This window comes from Antennarius striatus, chromosome 22 (assembly GCF_040054535.1).
Source record: "Antennarius striatus isolate MH-2024 chromosome 22, ASM4005453v1, whole genome shotgun sequence".
NCBI classification, from domain to species: Eukaryota; Metazoa; Chordata; class Actinopteri; order Lophiiformes; family Antennariidae; genus Antennarius; species Antennarius striatus.
This window is the reverse complement of record NC_090797.1, coordinates 10,592,203-10,610,779: the sequence shown is the minus strand read 5'-3', so window position 1 is coordinate 10,610,779 and position 18,577 is coordinate 10,592,203. Positions and strand designations below refer to the sequence as shown.

Sequence of the window (18,577 nt, the reverse complement as noted above, 5' to 3'; positions counted from 1 at the left end):
TCATTTTAAGGACATTTGAAACCTTACATAAATCATTTATGTAAAGTATAAATAATTTTGGACCCAATTTTGACCCCTGTGGTACCCCACACACAATGTCTAATGTTTTTGATGTCCTCCCGCCCAGAGTGACGTATCGCAATCTATTTTGTAAATAGCTCTTTATCCATTCTTCCTGAAGCCGTACTGACTACAGTCAAGGAGATTGTGTTTTGTTATGAATTTATCCAGTCTGTTATTGAACAGCTTCTCTAGGATTTTTGATAAGTGTGGTTAGTATTGAAACGGGTCTGTAATTTGTAAATTCACAAGCATCCCCATTTTTATATATCGGAACCACTTTTCCAATCTTCATTTTGTAAGGAAACACCCCAGTTTGAAATGACAAATTACATAGGTGTGTAAATGGTTGCAGAATTCCATCCAAAATGTCCTTGATTAGCTTCATATCAAATCCATTCACATCAGTAGAAGTTTTTGCTACGCATTGGCTGACCAGGTGTCTTATCTCTGTGTCCTTCACTGGCGCCAGAAACATTGACTTCTGATTCCTTCCTCCAATGTTGTCAAAATAATCCCATGGCAAGTGAGAGACAGGAATGTTTTCTGCCAGCTCAGGCCCGACACCCACAAAGAAGTCATTAAATTTATTTGCTACTTCATCCATGTGCTCTAAGTTTGTATTTCTAATATTAAAATATTCTGGATAGGATGATTTAGCCTTACTTTGTTTTATAAATTTGTTAACTATATCCCATAGTTGTCTGGTGTAATTTTTATTTTCTGCAAGCAGATTAGTACAATATTCTTTCTTACATGTTCGTATTATAACATTTAATATATTTCTATATTTTTTGTATTTAGCTTCTGCTTGTTCTGTTCTTTGCTTAATAAACCTTTAATATAATGTATTCTTTTTTCAACTTAATATGTCTTAGTATGTCTCACTCTTTCTGGACTGAAATGTTTTAGATTAATTCAGTGCACCACACAACAGCTCTTTTAACCTTCTGCATCTTCTCAAGATGGTTCAGACCAACTGAAATGTGCTTTTCTTGTCAGTTTTGCGTCAGTGATGATTGGTGTTTTAGAGTTTATACAGACACAGCCTTTGCATAAATTTAGGATTTAATGCAAACAAACTTTGAGACTCTCTTGTCTTCATTTTATCAAAATTATTTGGGGTTAAACTAAAAAGCATACGTAAATGGAATACTGTGGGAATTTAAAGAATCATATCTTTAAAATTACTTTGCAATAATAATAGTGTCTTATTCAGTAAAATGAGGAATTTCATTTTGGGCTGAACCATTCTGTAAGTTACTGTACATCATTGTCACTTGGAGTAGAGGTTTGTTTATTTTTCTTGAGTTCAGTGTCATGTTAGGTGATCATTGCCTACATTTCAGTTAGTTATGTCTGGGTTGTTTTTTTTTATCTGAATGAAAAACTGTGCACCAAACAGCTGTGGTATTGGTTTTAGTCTGACTCAAAGCAAAATGTCAGGGGATTCTCTTGCCGCTGGCTCCCTTGTGGCAGCTGACTATGTGGTGTTTGCTCTCATGCTGGTGGTGTCCACCGCCATTGGGGTCTACTTTGCATGGGCCAACAGAGGCCAAGAAAGCTCCAGAGTCTTCCTTACAGGGGGCCGGAGACTGACAGCCTTTCCTGTCTCCATATCTTTGACTGCTAGCTTCATGTCTTCCATCACAGTGTTGTCCAGCCCAGCTGAGGTAAGGTTGATGCTGTTCTTCACACCAAAATATTTTTTTTTGGACAGGTTATTTAATCTCTTTCAGATGATGCTGGTTTGAAATTATTAGATATATTCCTGTTTTGAAGGTGTATCGCTATGGAGCAATCTTTGTATTTTTTGGTGTGGGTCATATATCGTCGGTGGTGGTGGTTTCTGAAGTCTTTCTCCCAGTCTTCTACAGGCTTGCCATTACCAGCACCTACGAGGTAAGAATAGATGTTTTTAGGTATATTCTATGATATGAAATGTTTTTTTTTTTCATATTGTGTATCATGAAATAGACTTACTGACATTTAATTTTGAGCAGTTGCTTAGACACATGATGGCTCTTTCATAACACTGGCTGTTATATATACAAAGGTGAAAATAAATAATGTAAATGATGGTTAATAACCAAAAATTTGTGACAAAAAGTGCCATTGTCTCATTCCAATTTAAATGGTCTTCTATGAGATTTATTGCAATATATTGTCAAAGCAACTGATATAAAAGCAGTGGAATACTATTGTCTGATGAGTGTTTGACCTATTTTAATGTTATTATGCTAAATTTTTTTCATTCAAGTCCACAGATGACATGCAGTAGTTAACTGCATACACATAACTGGACTCCATTTATTTATTGACAAATGAAAGCACTTCTTTACATTGTCTGCTTTTCTGTCTTGATGGGGTCAAGTATCTGGAGATGCGTTTCAACAGAGCAACCCGTCTTCTAGGAACTGTGATCTTCATTTTTCAGACAGTGAGTGAGAAGCATCACAATACATAAGGACAAGACATTTACCAGTGAGACTATCATCACAATTTTACTCATGAGGGTCATATATGTCTGCATTACATTTTTCTGTTTAACACAGGTGCTCTACATTGGAATCGTCATCTATGGCCCAGCCCTTGCTTTAAGCCAGAGTATGTTGTTTTCAGTCCACAGTGTTCATCACAAATTATCACTGACATCAGAAAACTACCAATAACCTTCAGTGTGTTATTTGAGACTACTGTGTGATTGACTTTGTTCTCTCTCTATAGTTGCTGATATAGATCTGTGGGGTGGAATTATTACAACAGGCATTGTGTGTACTCTGTACTGCACATTGGTTAGTAAATAAATATAAACATCATACTGCATAGATGAGCATACCATAGACCGCTAGCTATGTTGAAATGAATAAGATTGGTTTTGTTTAAAGAGGTACATTAATGTGGACTGTGAAGGATTGATGTAATTCCAATATCTGATTATGAACTGTATCCTTACAGGGTGGACTGAAAGCAGTGGTGTGGACTGATGTATTCCAGGTAAGTGTCTCTGTGAATAACAGAAAATTTAAATAAAAAAAAGAAAGAAATGTTTTCTCATTGACAGAGAAATTAGAAATTGTAAATCTTTGCAAATTGTCTTATAATCACTATCATTTTTAGAGAAAATATAATATTGCAGCACATACAATCATTTTATTGCAATAACATGTTACGATAAAATATAACCTTTTATTCAAAAATCTATTAAAACTACTTTCCAACCCAAACGTGTCTTATTTTATCTCCTAGATTGGAATAATGATTTCAGGTTACCTGGCTGTTATTATTAAGTCTGTGATCTTACAAGGTGGACTCTTCAAAGTCATTTCAGATTCACAACAAGGAGGTAGACTCAACTTTTCGGAGTGAGTACAATGGACAAGTGGTTGCTACACTAGTTATAGTTATCTTTCTCCCTCTCTCCATGTACAGTATATATATATAGATGGAGAGAGATAGATATATAGATATATATAGACACACACACACACACACACACACACACACACACACACACACACACACACACCACACACACACACACACACACACACACACACACACACACACACACACACACACACACACACACACACACACACACACACACACACACACACACTTATGTAACCCAAACGTTTTGCATGTTGTGTTTCATCAGTTTTGACACAAACCCTATGAGGAGACACACTTTTTGGACCATGGTCATTGGGGGAACAATGAGCTGGATTGGTGTTAACGGGACTACCCAATCCCAGGTTCAGAGATATGTCTCCTGCAGGAGCATCACTCATGCCAGAATGTGAGTCACACTTTGTTGTTTTTTATATTGGACACTAGCTTAAAGAAAGAATTTTGCACTACATGGACTGTTTTCTGCAGATAATAATCAGATGGAATAAGACGTTTCCTCACCTTTTTCTCAATTTGGAGATTACCATGGGTTATCGTTAGTCACTGATTAAATAGCGCTGGGACTTGGTGACGCAATGGTGACAAAACAATTTTCTTTTCAGTCAGTGGTGTTTAATGTTTTGCATGACCTTTTAGTACTCCACATGCTACCTGTACAGCAGAAGCAGTACAGATAGCCCTCAAGTATGAACATCCGATATATTAACATTCGCAGATATGAACAACCACACACCCCCATATCCAACTACTGTAGTTCCCCTATCTGCCGCTGCGTACGTGCAACTCCAACACTCATATCCCCCAGTTCATTGTTGTACATATCTCTGTGAGCATCTCAGCTTATCAGGTATCATACCCCCATACACATAAAAATTGTGTATGAAGAAGGCTCTTTCAGCTTGGTGCAGTGTCCAAGGAGAGTATGTAAATTAAAGGCAAAAAAAATATTGAGTGAAGACTATGTATGTCTTGTTATCCCTTTTTTTAAATCAGATTGCCCTGGTTCCCTTGCAACTGAAAAAAAAAATATATATAGTAAAATAAAAAAAATAAAAAAAATATATATATACATATACATATACATATATATATATATATATATATATATATATATATATATATATATATATATATATATATATATATATATATATATATATATATATATATATGGACAGTTCATACATACTATGTGGCTCATGCTGTTCTTGAACTGTCCACCCTCCATTCCTCCTAAGTATTACATTGTCTGTCATTTATGTCCATGTATTATGCCTTTAATGGCATTCAGCCTCTTGTTCTTTTCTTTTTCCAGAGCTATGTACATCTATATGTTAGGTCTGTGCACCTTCCTGGTGTCCACAGTGTTTGCTGGAATGTGCCTCTTCTCAATGTATAAGAACTGTGACCCATGGACAGCTGGACAAGTTTCTGCACTTGATCAGGTCTAAGACAAGATGCAGGGCATAGCTGAAAGTTATGGTTGTTAGTTTCTAGTACTCCTCCAACATGCTATACTGAATTCCTACATACAAATATATAACTTGTATAACAATATTAACACTACCGTTTCATTTTGCTAAATTTGATGTCATGAATGATAATATCTGCAACACTCTTCTCAGCTGATGCCATATTTGGTGATGGACATCTTGACTGACTATCCTGGCCTTCCTGGACTATTTTTTGCAGCCGTATGTAGCGGCTCTCTAAGGTTCATGTTCATGAAAGTTATTCCACTCAATAGATCCAATGCACACACTCAGCATACTGAGTTACAATATATCATGATGACAACTGTACTGGTTGCTGTTAACCTTAAGGCAGGAAATAGTATAATTTGTATGAACTGCAAATGTACTGCAAATTAACCATAGTCATAAAAAATTATGTAAATAGAATGGTTTATGTCTGTCATGTTGTGATTTTTTTTGTCATTTCACCACAGCACAGTTTCTACCAGCATCAATGCACTGGCTACAGTGACACTGGAGGACCTGATCAAACCATACACTAACATGTCAGAGAAGCATCTGTTCTGGATGTCCAAAGGACTGAGTGAGTAGATGAGCACAAGCGTGTCACTTAAGCTGTAACTCAGTCAGTAGTCGTAAAATTGTGCAGAACTGAAATGTCTGTTTCTAACATGATTTGTTTCTAGCTTTGTTTTATGGGATTTTATGTATTGGCATGGCTGGATTGGCTTCAGCTATGGGAGCAATGATGCAGGTACAGTTGATCTGTGGATGTGTTTGCATCAATAATAGACACAAATAGGAACCATATACACTTCATGAAATTTGAAAATTAAATATTTTTTTAATTTATACAACATGCTCTAAATAACTTTGAATCAAAAATAGCCGGTGGTCATCATCCTCATTTTGTAATTTTGAGTTATTTCAAACAGGCAAGTGTTGTTGTCATTGGTGCTACTGGAGGTCCTTTACTTGGCGTATTCACTTTGGGAATTCTTTGTCCATCTGCCACTTCTAAAGTAAGTTTGTCCTTTCCTCACAGTAGCCTTTGTTCCCTTATTATCAGTCTATTTGTGTTAAAAGTGTTACACCTGCCATCATGAAAGAAAAAAATTAAAAATGCAAGAAATAAATTAAATGGTACTATTTATCCAGTGATGTGTATTATAAAATTATTTTCTGTTTAACGTCACCAATTTTATTTTATGTTTTACTCAAAATTGCTGAATTTTCACATTTACCACGGAAATACTGAGAAGAAACCTGCAGTGAGGCACCAGCCACCGAGCCTCAGCATGGATTACGCAAAGGCTCGGCTAGCTGTGCTGGCACGCTATACAGTGAAACCGTAATGCTATCTCTCTATATGTTGCTATTAAAATGTTCAAAAAAACATTTGCTGGATGAACTAAATTTCCATAGTTTAGCTAATATATATGACGTAATGTTTTTTTGTCAACATCTGTATGTGTGTAACGTCTTTCTTGAGTTGAGCGGTCCTGAAACCGCTGTAAAAAGGCATGAAGTGAGGCATGCAGTTCTCGTGCCTCATGGTAGGGGGTGCTGATGATCCCAGGTATCACCAGCGAGGATTAGGCCGAGGATTTCTCTTCCTCGGCCACAGCAGAAGTGACAGCAAACTACAATCTCTAGTCAGCGAGTCAACAGCCATTTATTTGTTTTCCGCTCGTCTTGCCTTATTATAAAAATGGAGGATTACATCTCAACTCAAATTTTTTTCGATGGTTATGTTCAGGAGGGGCTGCGCATGGACTTCATTTAAAAGTAAACATATTAACAAACATGTAGATAACAACTTTTTTTTTTTTTAATAAAATGTGCTTATTTGTGTGTTACAGTTTGTGTGTGTAAATAATTCTGCTCTGAGAGTTTAAAAATAATCCACTCACTGTTGCTAATTAAATGGTGAATAAGCTACACTGTAGGTTCATAAGTTTCTAAATCTAATTATGATGAAATCCGTGCCTCGCCAGCCACGACCTCACCACACATCACTGGAGTCTTGTATCACTTCTTTCTCTTGCATTTTTTCTGTGTTCCCCTTCCCTTGTCTGCTAGTTCATCATCTCCCCCCTTCTTGTCTTCCCTACTGTCATGTGTGAGTTATAATTAATTTCAAATATTTTTTCTTTTGGACTTTGTCCTAACATACTGTTATTGGACTGTTTGCCCACACACATGTCTGTGCAGTAAAATTTTTTTAAGTACAGCGTACACAACGGTTTTTACTCCAGTCCTTGGTGTCATAAATTCAAGGTTTGGTTCATATTCATAGAATTTGTTAACTGTTCTATGAAAATTATTGTTTTGAAATTATCTGACCAGCTGTGTCGAATATGAGGTGTTACTTAAGTTTTAATGTAATGTTTTTCTCCAGGGAGCTTTGTCAGGTCTTTTGGTGGGGTTGGCTGCCGCCACCTGTGTCAGCGTTGGAGGCCTGATATATCCCCCTTCTCCTGCAATGGCCCGACCTCTACCACTGAGCACTGAGGGCTGTTTCAACCCCACAGACAGCTTCAACCGGACCCCCACTGCTCTGCCAAAAGAATCAATTACCACCATCACAACACTTTTACAGAACAATGATGGCATGTAAGTGTGTAACTGGCTGTGGTGAATGATTGAATCAAATTATTATGAAAGCAACGGGGCAGCTCAATGTGTTACAAATGACCTGAACAATCCTGCAGGTTTAATAATCTATCAATACATAACATTGCTAAAGGAGCACGTACACCGGTTACCTGCATGTATGTTCGGAAAATGTGCTGCAGTGCAGAAATTGAGCAGAGAGTAATGTACACAGATTGAATACAATGTGCCCTCGTTCTTTGCGGTGTGGTGAAGAGAGATTTTCTTAAGACAGGACAAAGTACATCAGTATAAAATATTTGTCAACTAAATCATACATAGGTTGAGAGAAGTCCAACAGTGTCATCGATGATGCAGACAAACAATGTCAACAGATACTTATCTAACGAGACCTCTGGTAACGACATCCTGGGAGTCGAGCTGGCACTCAACTCAACTGCAGCCAAGCTTTGCTATGTGTGTGTGCGTGGTGGGCAGTCACTGGATCCACCGGCAACTGACCACATGTCAAACCGACCCCATGTCGAACTGACATCAATACGTCATTTTTGTAAGTATGGTGATAAGTCTACTGCCAATACTCAATTGAGTCCAGGAAAAGCAAACACTCTGCCTAAAATCAAGGTCACATAGTCCCTACGACTCTCAACTTCTCTAGCACATTTACAATTGCTGTAGTGTGTATTTTATTAGATTATTTTAAACATTCCACCAGAGGTTAATGCGTTCTAGGAACCACACGCAAGTAAAGAATCTGCAATCGAGATCGATTTATCTTATTTGTGGTAATTTAAATGTTTATGACCCTCCCCATAACGATATTAAACCACCGTCTATCTGTTATTACCTTTTCACTAACTCTAATACTGTTTAAAGCACTTTTGTGTCTCACGAAAGTCCTGAGACTGATGGAACAGAGTGCACTTCTGGATGCTGTCAGCCAATAGAATACGCGTACGGTATCACGTGACTGCCTACCAAAAATCCACGATCAGGTGGAGTCGTGAGCGTTGATGCGTGACCGAGCGAGGGCGCACTGTACTTGTGATTTAACCTTTTTGCTGAAGATGTATACAAATGCATCTTAAAAGATTAGAAAAGAATATCCTGGGAAAGTGCAATATTTGTTGTCTGTATTCTAGAATAAAAATGCTTCAAACATTTTTTGAAAAATACATTTTGATGATTACAGCCTACAGCTCAGTAAATTATCTCAAAATAGTCAAACATTTCATGTGAAGTGTGAGAAAATCAAATTTTGAAATAAATATATAGTAAATAGTTAATAAATCCCATGAATCTCTCAGTCAATTTCATACACACAATATCAATCATGTGGAACACTGGTGAATTGACAGAAAACTCAAATCATTGCTGAAAAATTGGAGCCTGTAACCATGCAGATGATGAGATGTAGAGCCGCGGGCAGCTCCTTCGTGGTGCACCTAATTAGTAACTTGTAGGCGGACAGTGTCTTGCTCAAGGGCACCTCAGCAGCACTTAGGAGATGAACTGGCACCTCTCCACTGCCCGTTCACACTCCCACATGGGCTTTGAACTGGCCACCCTCTGGTCCTCAGTCCAAGACCTAGTGGGCTGAGCTACTGCCGTCCCCATTATTGATTAATTGAGATTAATTTTCTTCTTTTCCCACCACCAGCCATCAGCTGGCAGATACCTGGCAGTCTCCTTCCTATCTCTACTTTGGTCCTATTGGAACTCTAACAGCTGTCATTGTTGGACTTGTGGTCAGCTTGTTTACAGGTAAAAAAAAAAGTATTTTGTTTGTGATATTTAAATACAACAAATAAACATTAATGATCCTGTTTTGCATCATTCAGGGGGTCGAACATCCAGAGTAGAATCAGGGCTTACATTCAAGAAAGAAGACACAACTTTTTATTACCTGTTTATATTGCTCAAAGACAGAGTAAGTGCTGCAGCAGAGAAACAATATCCAATGCTGCAGACTGATGACAGCTCCTGACTTTTATTTTGCTTTTCCCTGTTCAGGTCATGAGGAGAGAGGGGAGGTCAAAGGTGACAGAAAGCAGACAGAAGACAGTTGGAGTCAATAAACCTGATTTACGTAGCACTGAGATGGACTTATTAAATATAACTCCAACATGAAGAAAAAATTGTCTTTTATAAAATGTCTACATTTAAATTTGCTATTGATTACATGGACGATATGAGTATAAGCTAATCTGAGATATATTAAATGTTTAAATGACAGTAAACTGTTTTCTGTCATTTATTAAGTGCCAGGAAATCACAGCTTCAAATGTATACAAATATAAACCCTAAAATAGTAATTTTTGTAAAATGGTCTTCTTTTGATGTAAGATGTGCCTTTGCAGGCTGTTATTTGTCAGGGGAAAAAAAGGAGGGCGGGGTTCATTGTTTGTTTCTTAATCATTAAAAAAAAATCATCTATCAATTAACATATCTAATTCTTTTTTAAGTTAATAGTAGACCATACGAGCCTAAGTCCACATAATGTGGAGACTGAGGTTCCATCGGGATGTTGTGTAGTTTTAATTTTTTAGAAACCAGACTTATTAGTTTCTACATACATATTACATAAACTACCAATACCACTGATATTAGTAACCTTATTGCTTCTGCATAAATTTTCATCTCATGCAATTCTCATAGACTCGACTGTTGGTGATGATAACTGCATCAGTTTCATTTTAACAACACCAAGTGTGTGACTGACCACCAGCCTGGTGACATCTGATAATATATATTTCTTTCCTGAAACAAAAGTCAAATCAGTCGAACTTTCGAACTTTGTTCGAACTTTCATTGGAACTTGAAGGTGCTTTGTAGAATTTTGTTCATGAAATATGATAAGTCTCTCTTCACATATGTGTGTAAAACAGAAGGCAGCATCCATGAGAAAATATCTAGAGTACTGTTTATATTTCATAAACAAATACTTTTCTAAATCATTTTGTATTTCAATACATTCACTTCTCAAGAAATAGTCATATATTTACATCTATGTATTGTTTATATACAGATGTAAATACAATTGCATACATGGATGTGCAGTATGCACACATTACCATATATTTGGCTGTTAATTAAGCTTCTGCAGGTGCATGTCTACAACTTATCTTGTCTTAAGAAGCCAAAATCTAAACATCAACATCAGAACATGCATGAAATTACACTTGGCAAAGGATTTGCTCATTCCTTCTTCTGCAAAAGAAGGTAAATTTCAGCAGCCTTTACATAAATTTAGGATTTAACACAAAACAAAAATATGGGACTTCCTTGTCAAAGTTCCTGAAACTGATTCATTCATCACCCTCTGGCCCCTCTGGCACTTTTCAGACACGGATCTTTTCTATTGAGGTCAGGGCATCTCGCATAATCTTTCATTCATGATGGGTCATTGGTGCTGATTGAGGGCAGTTCATTTTTCTACTTCATAATACCTCTTTTTCATAGCTCGATATTTTCTGAGGAAATAAAGAGCCTCCAGTTCCTTAATGACAAAGTCCCCACGGCCCACCAGCTGTCTGATCTTCTCAGGATCCGTTTCGTCTTTATTCTTCATGAACGCTGCCTTTAAGCGCTCTCTGAAATAAGCCGATCCCTTCGGGTACTCACGACCGAGATAGAGCAGCTTTTAGGAGGACGAGAAACATATTAGAATATTCTGCATCGCAGGACACAAACACAATGTGACTAATTCACTTACGGTTTTGTAAAGCCGGATCACCTCAGCCTTTAGAGGACTGGCCATCGCAGACACGAAGTGGACGTTTCTGAAGAAACAAATACGAATCATTTCATTTAACGGAATGGCGAGAACAACATAGGCATGCTAGCATGGTTGTTAGAAGTGATCACAGATGCCACAAACAACCAAACCGATCAGTAAATACATAATCACACGTTTTATTTTGCAGGATGACGGGTAAAGTACAGTTCTTCCTGTTGTTGTTGTCCTTCCTTTGACCAAGAGTTGAACTTCTCCGTCCACAGCCGTATGTCGATTTGGCTTCTGTCGCAAACACAAACACACGGGTTGATTTATTAACGTACTACGGAGTTGTCAAACAACAGTAGCCAGCATGTTTGTTATTATTCAATACAAATTATGTAAAAAAAAACGATATAAAAATAGCGAATTCATACTTACACGTAATATTTCACGTTATTACACTCAAGGTGGTCGAGAAGGCAGAGACCTCTACAGTAAACAAACACACTAGTCGTATATCGTTTCGTTATGTCGCAACAAAACATTACAACCACGCATGCGTCAGGTTTCTATGGTTACCCGGACTCTTCAGATGACAAAACATGAAAGGAGAAGGAGGGACAGATGAAAGAAATGTACTCTATTAATCCCTGTTTGTGGAAATTATTTTCTCCATTCATTATTCCTAATACGTTTCAACATGGTGAGTTTTGGCTTTTTTCCCCACATTTACTTGTCTCAGTTTAACACTATATTAATTAATAAGACGTTATAGCACGGAGGCGCAGTGGGTAGCGCCGCACAGCAAGGAGGTTGTGGGTTCGAGTCCCGCTCCGTGCGCAATCTGCATGTTCTTTTAAACTCTCATCTCTCTTGTATTTCTCTTTAAACTTTCTCTGTGTGTTTCCTCCTGAGAAAAATAGCCGCCAAAGAAAAAAAAGGTATGAGCCACAGTCAGTCAGTGCACTCAAAACATTATTCCACATGTAATTAAAGATATACGCAGTCAGACATAGAGTAGATACCACTTCACTCCAACAGTTGCTGTCCATAATAGTATAGGTTTTTTAAACTAGTAACAAATTTGCTTTGTTAAAAAAAAATAATTTGTAATGTTTTGTGGGGCAGGCAGCTAACAAAAAAGGTAAGCTGAGCAAAGCTCAGAAAGCAAAAGAGGAAGAGGAGAGGAGACTGAGAGAGGAAGGTAATACATCTGTTTAATAATCTGATTAGAATTTTTTTATCACTATTTAGGAATGAAAAGAATCCTACAAAATTCAGGACACATTCTGCTTTTGCTTATAGAGGAAGCACGCCTTCAAGCTGAGAAAGAAGAACAGGAAAGATTACAGAGGGAGAAAAAGGAGAGAGAGCTAGAGCAACTTAAGATAAAGGTATGCTGTGCCTTCTGCATTTAAATGTCATATCATTCAATATAAAATCAGTATTAAATCAGTATGACAAACTGATTGACCAGTATCTACTTAAATATACATCTCTGTGTGTACTGTATTGAGCTTGGACACTTCTCTGTGGCCTCCACTAATGTCTTCTGCTGACAGGCCCGAGAGCACCGCAGAGGTGAGCTGAATCATCTCCAGTGTCTGCTAGAAAACAATCACGCCGCAGTAACGGAATGGAAGACTAAGGCTGCGGAGACGGAGAAAGTATGAGATGGCTGACATTTTGATTGCATAATCCTTCCATGATTACCTGTATAGGTTTTTTTCCTCAGTCTGGATTCCTGTATCAATAATCAATATTGTAATGTTGACTCAATGATTTTAGACACAAGTCAATTTTTTTTTCTCATCTGACGCAAAATTGTGAATCTGCACTTTTGAAATGGTTTTAGGAATCTTTTAATAGCTACCAGATGTATGAATTCACATGCTAATTCATAGCTAGGTATGACACCTCAGACCATCAAAATTAAACACTGTATCAGCTTTGAAGAGACTGAGCTGAAGTGGATCTGGTCCTCCATCTCAGAAGTTGACTCTTTTTTTAAGTTCACTCCTTTTATCACCAAGTTAAAATCAAATATTTGTGTTTGTCTGTGTCCAGTGGGAGAGATACATGCGGTGTGATGGTACCCCTGACCCAGAAGTGCAGCGGGAAATAAATACATTTCTTACCTTATGGAGAGATGACTCCGAGGTCGACAGCACACATGTGCTCGAGCAGTGTAACATCGCCCTACAGGTGTGTATTTAACATTGAGATGGGAATGTGTTTTAGACATTGTTAAAAGATTCACTTGTTTATATTGTAAACAAATGAATTGTGTTTCAGCTGCTTATTTTCCCAAGGAAGTAATTTTAAGAGATTATTTTGGGCTAAATATAAAATTTGAGAGATGAACAGTGAACTGTTGTCCTTGTTTTAGCTGATTGAAGAGCTCGAAGTTCTGCTCAGAGCCGCAACAGATCCAGAAGAGGGCCAGAGATACCAGGAGGCTATCCTCCATTTGCAGGAGTTAATCCGTAGCAAACATGACCTCACCACGGAGGACATCCTCAAGGTACGAGAATCACAGTCGCATTAGAACTTAAAGACAACGAGTGATCATCTGCCAAAACATTCTGTGTGTCTCATTGTCCACAGGGAGCCAGTGAAAACATTGACTCTGACACAGGCAACATGCAGGCTGTAATCAGCACTGACAACATCACAATATATCTTTGGGCCAACATCAATAAGAACCCAAGGTTGGTGAAATAAGTGAAGGTTAAGCATCTTATCTACACGCCGTCCAATATTTGTCAATTATACTTGAAAGTAGAAAAGCAGTCTAAGATAGGAAAAGTGATCATTGACTGTAGAAAGACTTTGTATTGGATCTTCAAAATTTCTGAAGAAACTCAGAGAGAGTATGAGTCATATTTGTTGATTTTAAGTATAGGATACTATTTATATAATTTGTCCTCACAATGAGCAGCTCTATATGGAGAAATTTTGTAGTTATCAGGAGAGGTGACGAGCTAGTATTTTTCTTTGTCTCCAATGGCTCCTTTCAGGTTTAAAGGTTATGTTTTTGAAGAGATGGGCCTGGGCTTTGAGCTTTCCAGACAACTGGCAGTGAGAGATATCGCTCTACGGATCGTCCACACGCGTTACGACCACCCGTCCTTGCTGGTTAGAATGAATGAACTGGGAACACACGCACCCATCCAAAGGTACTAGATATTTCAAACACTTTAAACAGGACCATAACGCTGGTAATGCTACATATTGTTCCTCTTCTAAGCTCTCCTGAGGGCTGTGAGGAGGCACCTGAGCAGAAGGAGGTGAATGAAGATGAGACCGAGCAGATAATGAAAGAGGAGGTGCAGTCCATCCAAGAGTCTGACACCAAGAAGGTGAGGTGACAGAGAGGCTCTCTGGGTTGGGTCAGTAACTTCATCGTGATGTTTTTCTCTCTTATTACCTGAATCTCAGAGCGCAAACAGTATCCAGACAGAGGGAGCCAGTGCCCAACCAGCAGAGGGAGCCAGTGCCCAACCAGCAGAGGAAGCCAATGCCCAGGCAGCAGAGGGACAACAGAGCGAAGTACAGACCCAGATGGAAGCTCTTGGTGGTAGGACATTCTGGTGTCTACCAAGATGATCGACAGGTCTTTTGACACATGGTTTACCATCATGTAACGACTAAATCTAAACCTCTGATGTGAACTGTTTGTCAAAACCATTAACTGGTGTATTAATAGAAGTAGCATAGAAAAACAAGAACAATCTTATTTTTCCACAATAGAATAAAAACCTGTCCGATGACTGATGAAGAGGAAGAAGCTGAACATCTTGACCTGGCCAAATGAAAACCGTTGTTCTGTCTTCCTTGTTTCTTGCTCTCCAGCCGAGTTAGACTCAACTTCATCTGTGGCGCAGATGCACACGTCCAATGTTGGTGTCCAGGTGGTGGATTTAAATGAGTACACACCGCTTGGTGGAATCTTCTTCTGCGACCTGTTTTTCCTCCCACCACAAGGCTGCCAGGTTCAAGGCTGGGAAATTAGACAGGTAAACAGGAAATGGTTTCATTGTTTGCTATCTGAACCACAAGATAAAGTACAGCTCACCTTCTTCCATTTAACAGCTGTTAGACGGTGGACTACAGACGTTCACCTGTCCTCTGGAGACACCTGTCATGGATGACAGTGAAGGCGTTACCACCCTCCCTGTTGGTGTGTCTATGACGCTGCCCGACTCTGTCGTCTTCTTGAAAACTCCCAAACCGGCTCGCTGGGATGCTACAGGTAGAGCTAATATTCAACACCGTCCAACAGGTCAAGGTGTACAAAAAGCAGACTAATCTCGGAAAGACGTTAAAACTGACAATTTTCATCCAGAGAAGCAGTGGAGGATGGATTGGATCACTGACATCTCTTATGAGGAGACAGATGCTAAGTTCTCCTTGAAGATGGACGCCTTCCAGACCTTTGCACTGATGCAAGAAACTTATGCCAACCTTCCCTTCCAAAGCTGGGAGCTCAGGCCTCTTGGTCAAAACTCGGCTCTTTTCACCGTCAACGGGTCTCTGATTACTGTCACTATCAAAATCCAGGTAAGAAACAGGAGAACACTAACTGTTGAGTGAATTGGGAGATATAAGCTGAAATATAATTTGCACCTGCTGTGTGTAACCAACAGGAAAATCAGTGTATGCTGCTGTGGGAGGAAGAGGAAGGTCTGCCTCACCTCTCAGGGAAGTGGATGAGTGGCCCCGCCCTGCAGAAAGCCATACTCAACACTGGAATCAACATCTTTGTGAATGAGCACACCGACAAATATGTCAGCCCCATCAACAAGGTTTTAGTTACTGGTTAATTTTTTAAAAAAAAGGCTAGCAAACTAGATGTGACATGGATTTGACTTTTGGTAGTTATATCTTAAATATAAGAAGTAATTAAAGTGTTTTCAGGTTGGTAAACTCATGTCTACTAAACACAATGCATTTGTTAGTGAACCATTTATGCATGGCATGGTGCTTTGGAAAATGTAATTACGGTGCTTGTGAACAAGCACAAACGTTTTATTTAATGAGACCTGAAATGTCGTACATTTGGGATATGAATGTCTGCAGCAAACTTCATGGTTGTTGGAATTTTATTCAAAACCACAATTTTTAAACTGTACCCCTCTACACAGGTGCTAGCATTTAATGGCCGTTTTCTTCCTTGGCAGGACCCCCTCTTGGAAAATTCTGCCTATGAGCAGATGGCCCTTTTTGCCTCTGCTTGTGCATTCTCATGGAGCAAGTGGAACTCTAAATGTGATGCTCAGAATCTGATTGTGCAGGTATTTTCACATGCAAACATTCACCTGAGTGTCCTCTTCTTCTTCTAGTGTGGAATGGCCCTTCTCCCCTACGTTGACCCAAAGTCATTTATGTCCCCCAGTAAACATGAAGTCACCAGATGTTCATTCCAATTAGCACTGAATTAGGTTAAGTTAGTCCACCACTGTTTGAAACTTATGTTATCACTTGAGAGCCCTGATCGCAAGCACAGCTGATACATAAACGGAATGCAGGGATGAGATCCCATCTCAGAATGAAGAGCAGAATGGTTTCTATCTCAAACAGAGAGGACCAGCTTCAAACCTGAGATGAAAAATTATTTTTGAATTTGCTGCTGCAATCTTATTTACAATATTTCTTCTCTACCAGGCATGTGAGTACCAGGACCCAGACCCAGTGCCTGAGGAGTCATGGAGTCTCTACCTACTGGAAGCTCAGAGGAGTAAGAAGCTGGAAATCACAGACAGGAGCGAGGTTCTCTCTCTAGAACATTATCCTGGGACTGAATTTCACTCTACATTCATCCACACGCTCCAAGACAACATGAGCGCTGGTGGCATTGCCAGGACCAGAGAATCACATTATCTGTTTGTCGACACAGTGCAGAGCCTGCTCTGTGCCACCAGACCCCTGATATATTCAAACGGTGAATGAAACTACCCAAAGATCTTTTCATATTTCAAAAAAAATAGCAGTCCCACATCACTAGCAAGATAAATCACTGCTGTTAGAATTTAAACTTCTACACTGCAAGTAAGCTTCCAGAAGGTTTAGTAAAGGTATAGAAATCCAATAGACCCAACAGGAATGATGTGCATGCTACGGATTCTGTGAAACCAAGTCACTAACCAAAAAGGGTGTGTTCAAGAAAATAGCAGTGCTGAGTTCAATTGGTGAGGTCATTATGTAGAAAAAAAAGGTGTTAACAGGTGGCCCTTATTTAAGGATCAAGGCAACTGATCCTGTATATGCCGGCTGTGCATTTGTCCTTGAAAATTAGAGTAAAATGGGTTATTCTAGGCATTGTTCAGAAGAAGAGTGTCCTTTGAGAATTTAAAAGCAAAAAATGATAGACGGTTCATTTAAAATGATATCAGACGCTTTAAAATGGCAGCTTAATCTAGAAAGGCTAGGAAGAAAAAGACAAAATGCCTATTCAAACAGATCAGAGTATGACCAAAATGGTTAAGGCTCAGTCAACGATCAGCTCCAGGAGGATTAGAGAACATCTAAGGTCATCTCGGAGTACTGTAATAATCAGAGGATGTCTATGGGAAACCAAGCTACGAGCAAGAAGCCCCCGCAAAGTCCCCATGTCAAAAAAAGACGTGCTGAAGCAGTTTGCCAAGGAACACACTGGCTGGCCTGAACAGAAATGGAACAATATTTTTTGGACTGATGAGTCACATTGATGTTTTTAGGGCTAAGGTCCACAATTTGTCAAACGACCCCCAAACACTGAATTTAAGCCACAGCACAAAGTGAAAACGGTGACGCATGATGGTACTAGCATCATATGGGGATGTTTCTCCTCTAGTGTTGGTCCTATTTATCGCATACCAGTGATCATGGATCAGTCTGAGTAAACGACTGGAAGAAGTCATGTTGTATGCTGAAGAGGAGATGCCCTTGATAGTGACTCCAAACACAGGGTGTGAGCAAAATCATAGTGCAGACAAAATTCAAGTGATTAAATGGCCAAACAAATCCCTGGAACTGAACCCATAGAACACTTGTGGGCTGACATGGGGCTGTTCATGCGGCAAAACCAAGAAATGCAGAGGAATTGTGGTACATAGTACAACTGTCCTGGGCTGCAACACCTGTTGTCTGGTGCCAGAATTTGGTCAAATCCATGCAACACAGATGTTACGCGGTTACCAGAAATCATGGTTACACAACTAAATATTAGTTTATATTTCCAAGGAACAATGAATCTTCAAGCATTTACGTAGTTTATACACTAGATTTTCAGGTTTGTAAATAAAAATGC

General features: G+C 38.9%; 3 protein-coding genes across 5 annotated transcripts; 2 read left to right on the top strand and 1 right to left on the bottom strand.

The window, feature by feature from the left end:
• Nucleotides 1–1,490: 1,490 nt before the first annotated feature.
• On the top strand, nucleotides 1,491–10,348 carry LOC137589015 (sodium-coupled monocarboxylate transporter 1-like). 2 transcript variants are annotated; one of them, XR_011034122.1, is made up of 17 exons: nucleotides 1,491–1,733; nucleotides 1,843–1,962; nucleotides 2,435–2,500; nucleotides 2,616–2,667; nucleotides 2,788–2,855; nucleotides 3,019–3,057; nucleotides 3,310–3,425; nucleotides 3,722–3,862; nucleotides 4,790–4,919; nucleotides 5,100–5,188; nucleotides 5,423–5,532; nucleotides 5,636–5,703; nucleotides 5,885–5,971; nucleotides 7,351–7,565; nucleotides 7,887–8,115; nucleotides 9,226–9,329; nucleotides 9,407–9,424. XR_011034122.1 is itself a non-coding variant. In XM_068306390.1 (17 exons), the coding sequence occupies exons 1-17, from the start codon at nucleotides 1,500–1,502 to the stop codon at nucleotides 9,693–9,695; spliced, it is 1,845 nt and encodes a 614-aa protein (XP_068162491.1). In that variant the 5' UTR covers nucleotides 1,491–1,499; the 3' UTR covers nucleotides 9,696–10,348. The 2 variants fall into 2 exon arrangements, 1 of the variants encoding a protein (XP_068162491.1); XM_068306390.1 differs by lacking the exon at nucleotides 7,887–8,115 and adding an exon at nucleotides 9,579–10,348 and having other exon boundaries at nucleotides 9,407–9,495.
• A 128-nt stretch (nucleotides 10,349–10,476) lies between these two features.
• Nucleotides 10,477–11,950, bottom strand: lyrm5a (LYR motif containing 5a). 2 transcript variants are annotated; one of them, XM_068306391.1, is made up of 4 exons: nucleotides 11,725–11,950; nucleotides 11,509–11,586; nucleotides 11,281–11,347; nucleotides 10,477–11,205 (listed from the first exon to the last, which is right to left on the bottom strand). In XM_068306391.1, exons 1-4 carry the CDS (start codon nucleotides 11,829–11,831, stop codon nucleotides 10,993–10,995), a joined length of 465 nt encoding a protein of 154 aa, XP_068162492.1. In that variant the 5' UTR covers nucleotides 11,832–11,950; the 3' UTR covers nucleotides 10,477–10,992. The 2 variants fall into 2 exon arrangements, with proteins under 2 accessions (XP_068162492.1, XP_068162493.1); XM_068306392.1 differs by having other exon boundaries at nucleotides 11,478–11,586; nucleotides 11,725–11,760.
• On the top strand, nucleotides 11,856–18,466 carry dnai7 (dynein axonemal intermediate chain 7). Its single transcript, XM_068306389.1, has 16 exons — nucleotides 11,856–11,989; nucleotides 12,415–12,490; nucleotides 12,592–12,680; nucleotides 12,849–12,953; nucleotides 13,354–13,491; nucleotides 13,676–13,810; nucleotides 13,894–13,997; nucleotides 14,307–14,465; nucleotides 14,537–14,648; nucleotides 14,728–14,866; nucleotides 15,142–15,305; nucleotides 15,382–15,541; nucleotides 15,635–15,849; nucleotides 15,936–16,094; nucleotides 16,470–16,583; nucleotides 16,954–18,466. The coding sequence occupies exons 1-16, from the start codon at nucleotides 11,987–11,989 to the stop codon at nucleotides 17,236–17,238; spliced, it is 2,157 nt and encodes a 718-aa protein (XP_068162490.1). The 5' UTR covers nucleotides 11,856–11,986; the 3' UTR covers nucleotides 17,239–18,466.
• The last annotated feature ends 111 nt before the right edge of the window (nucleotides 18,467–18,577 follow it).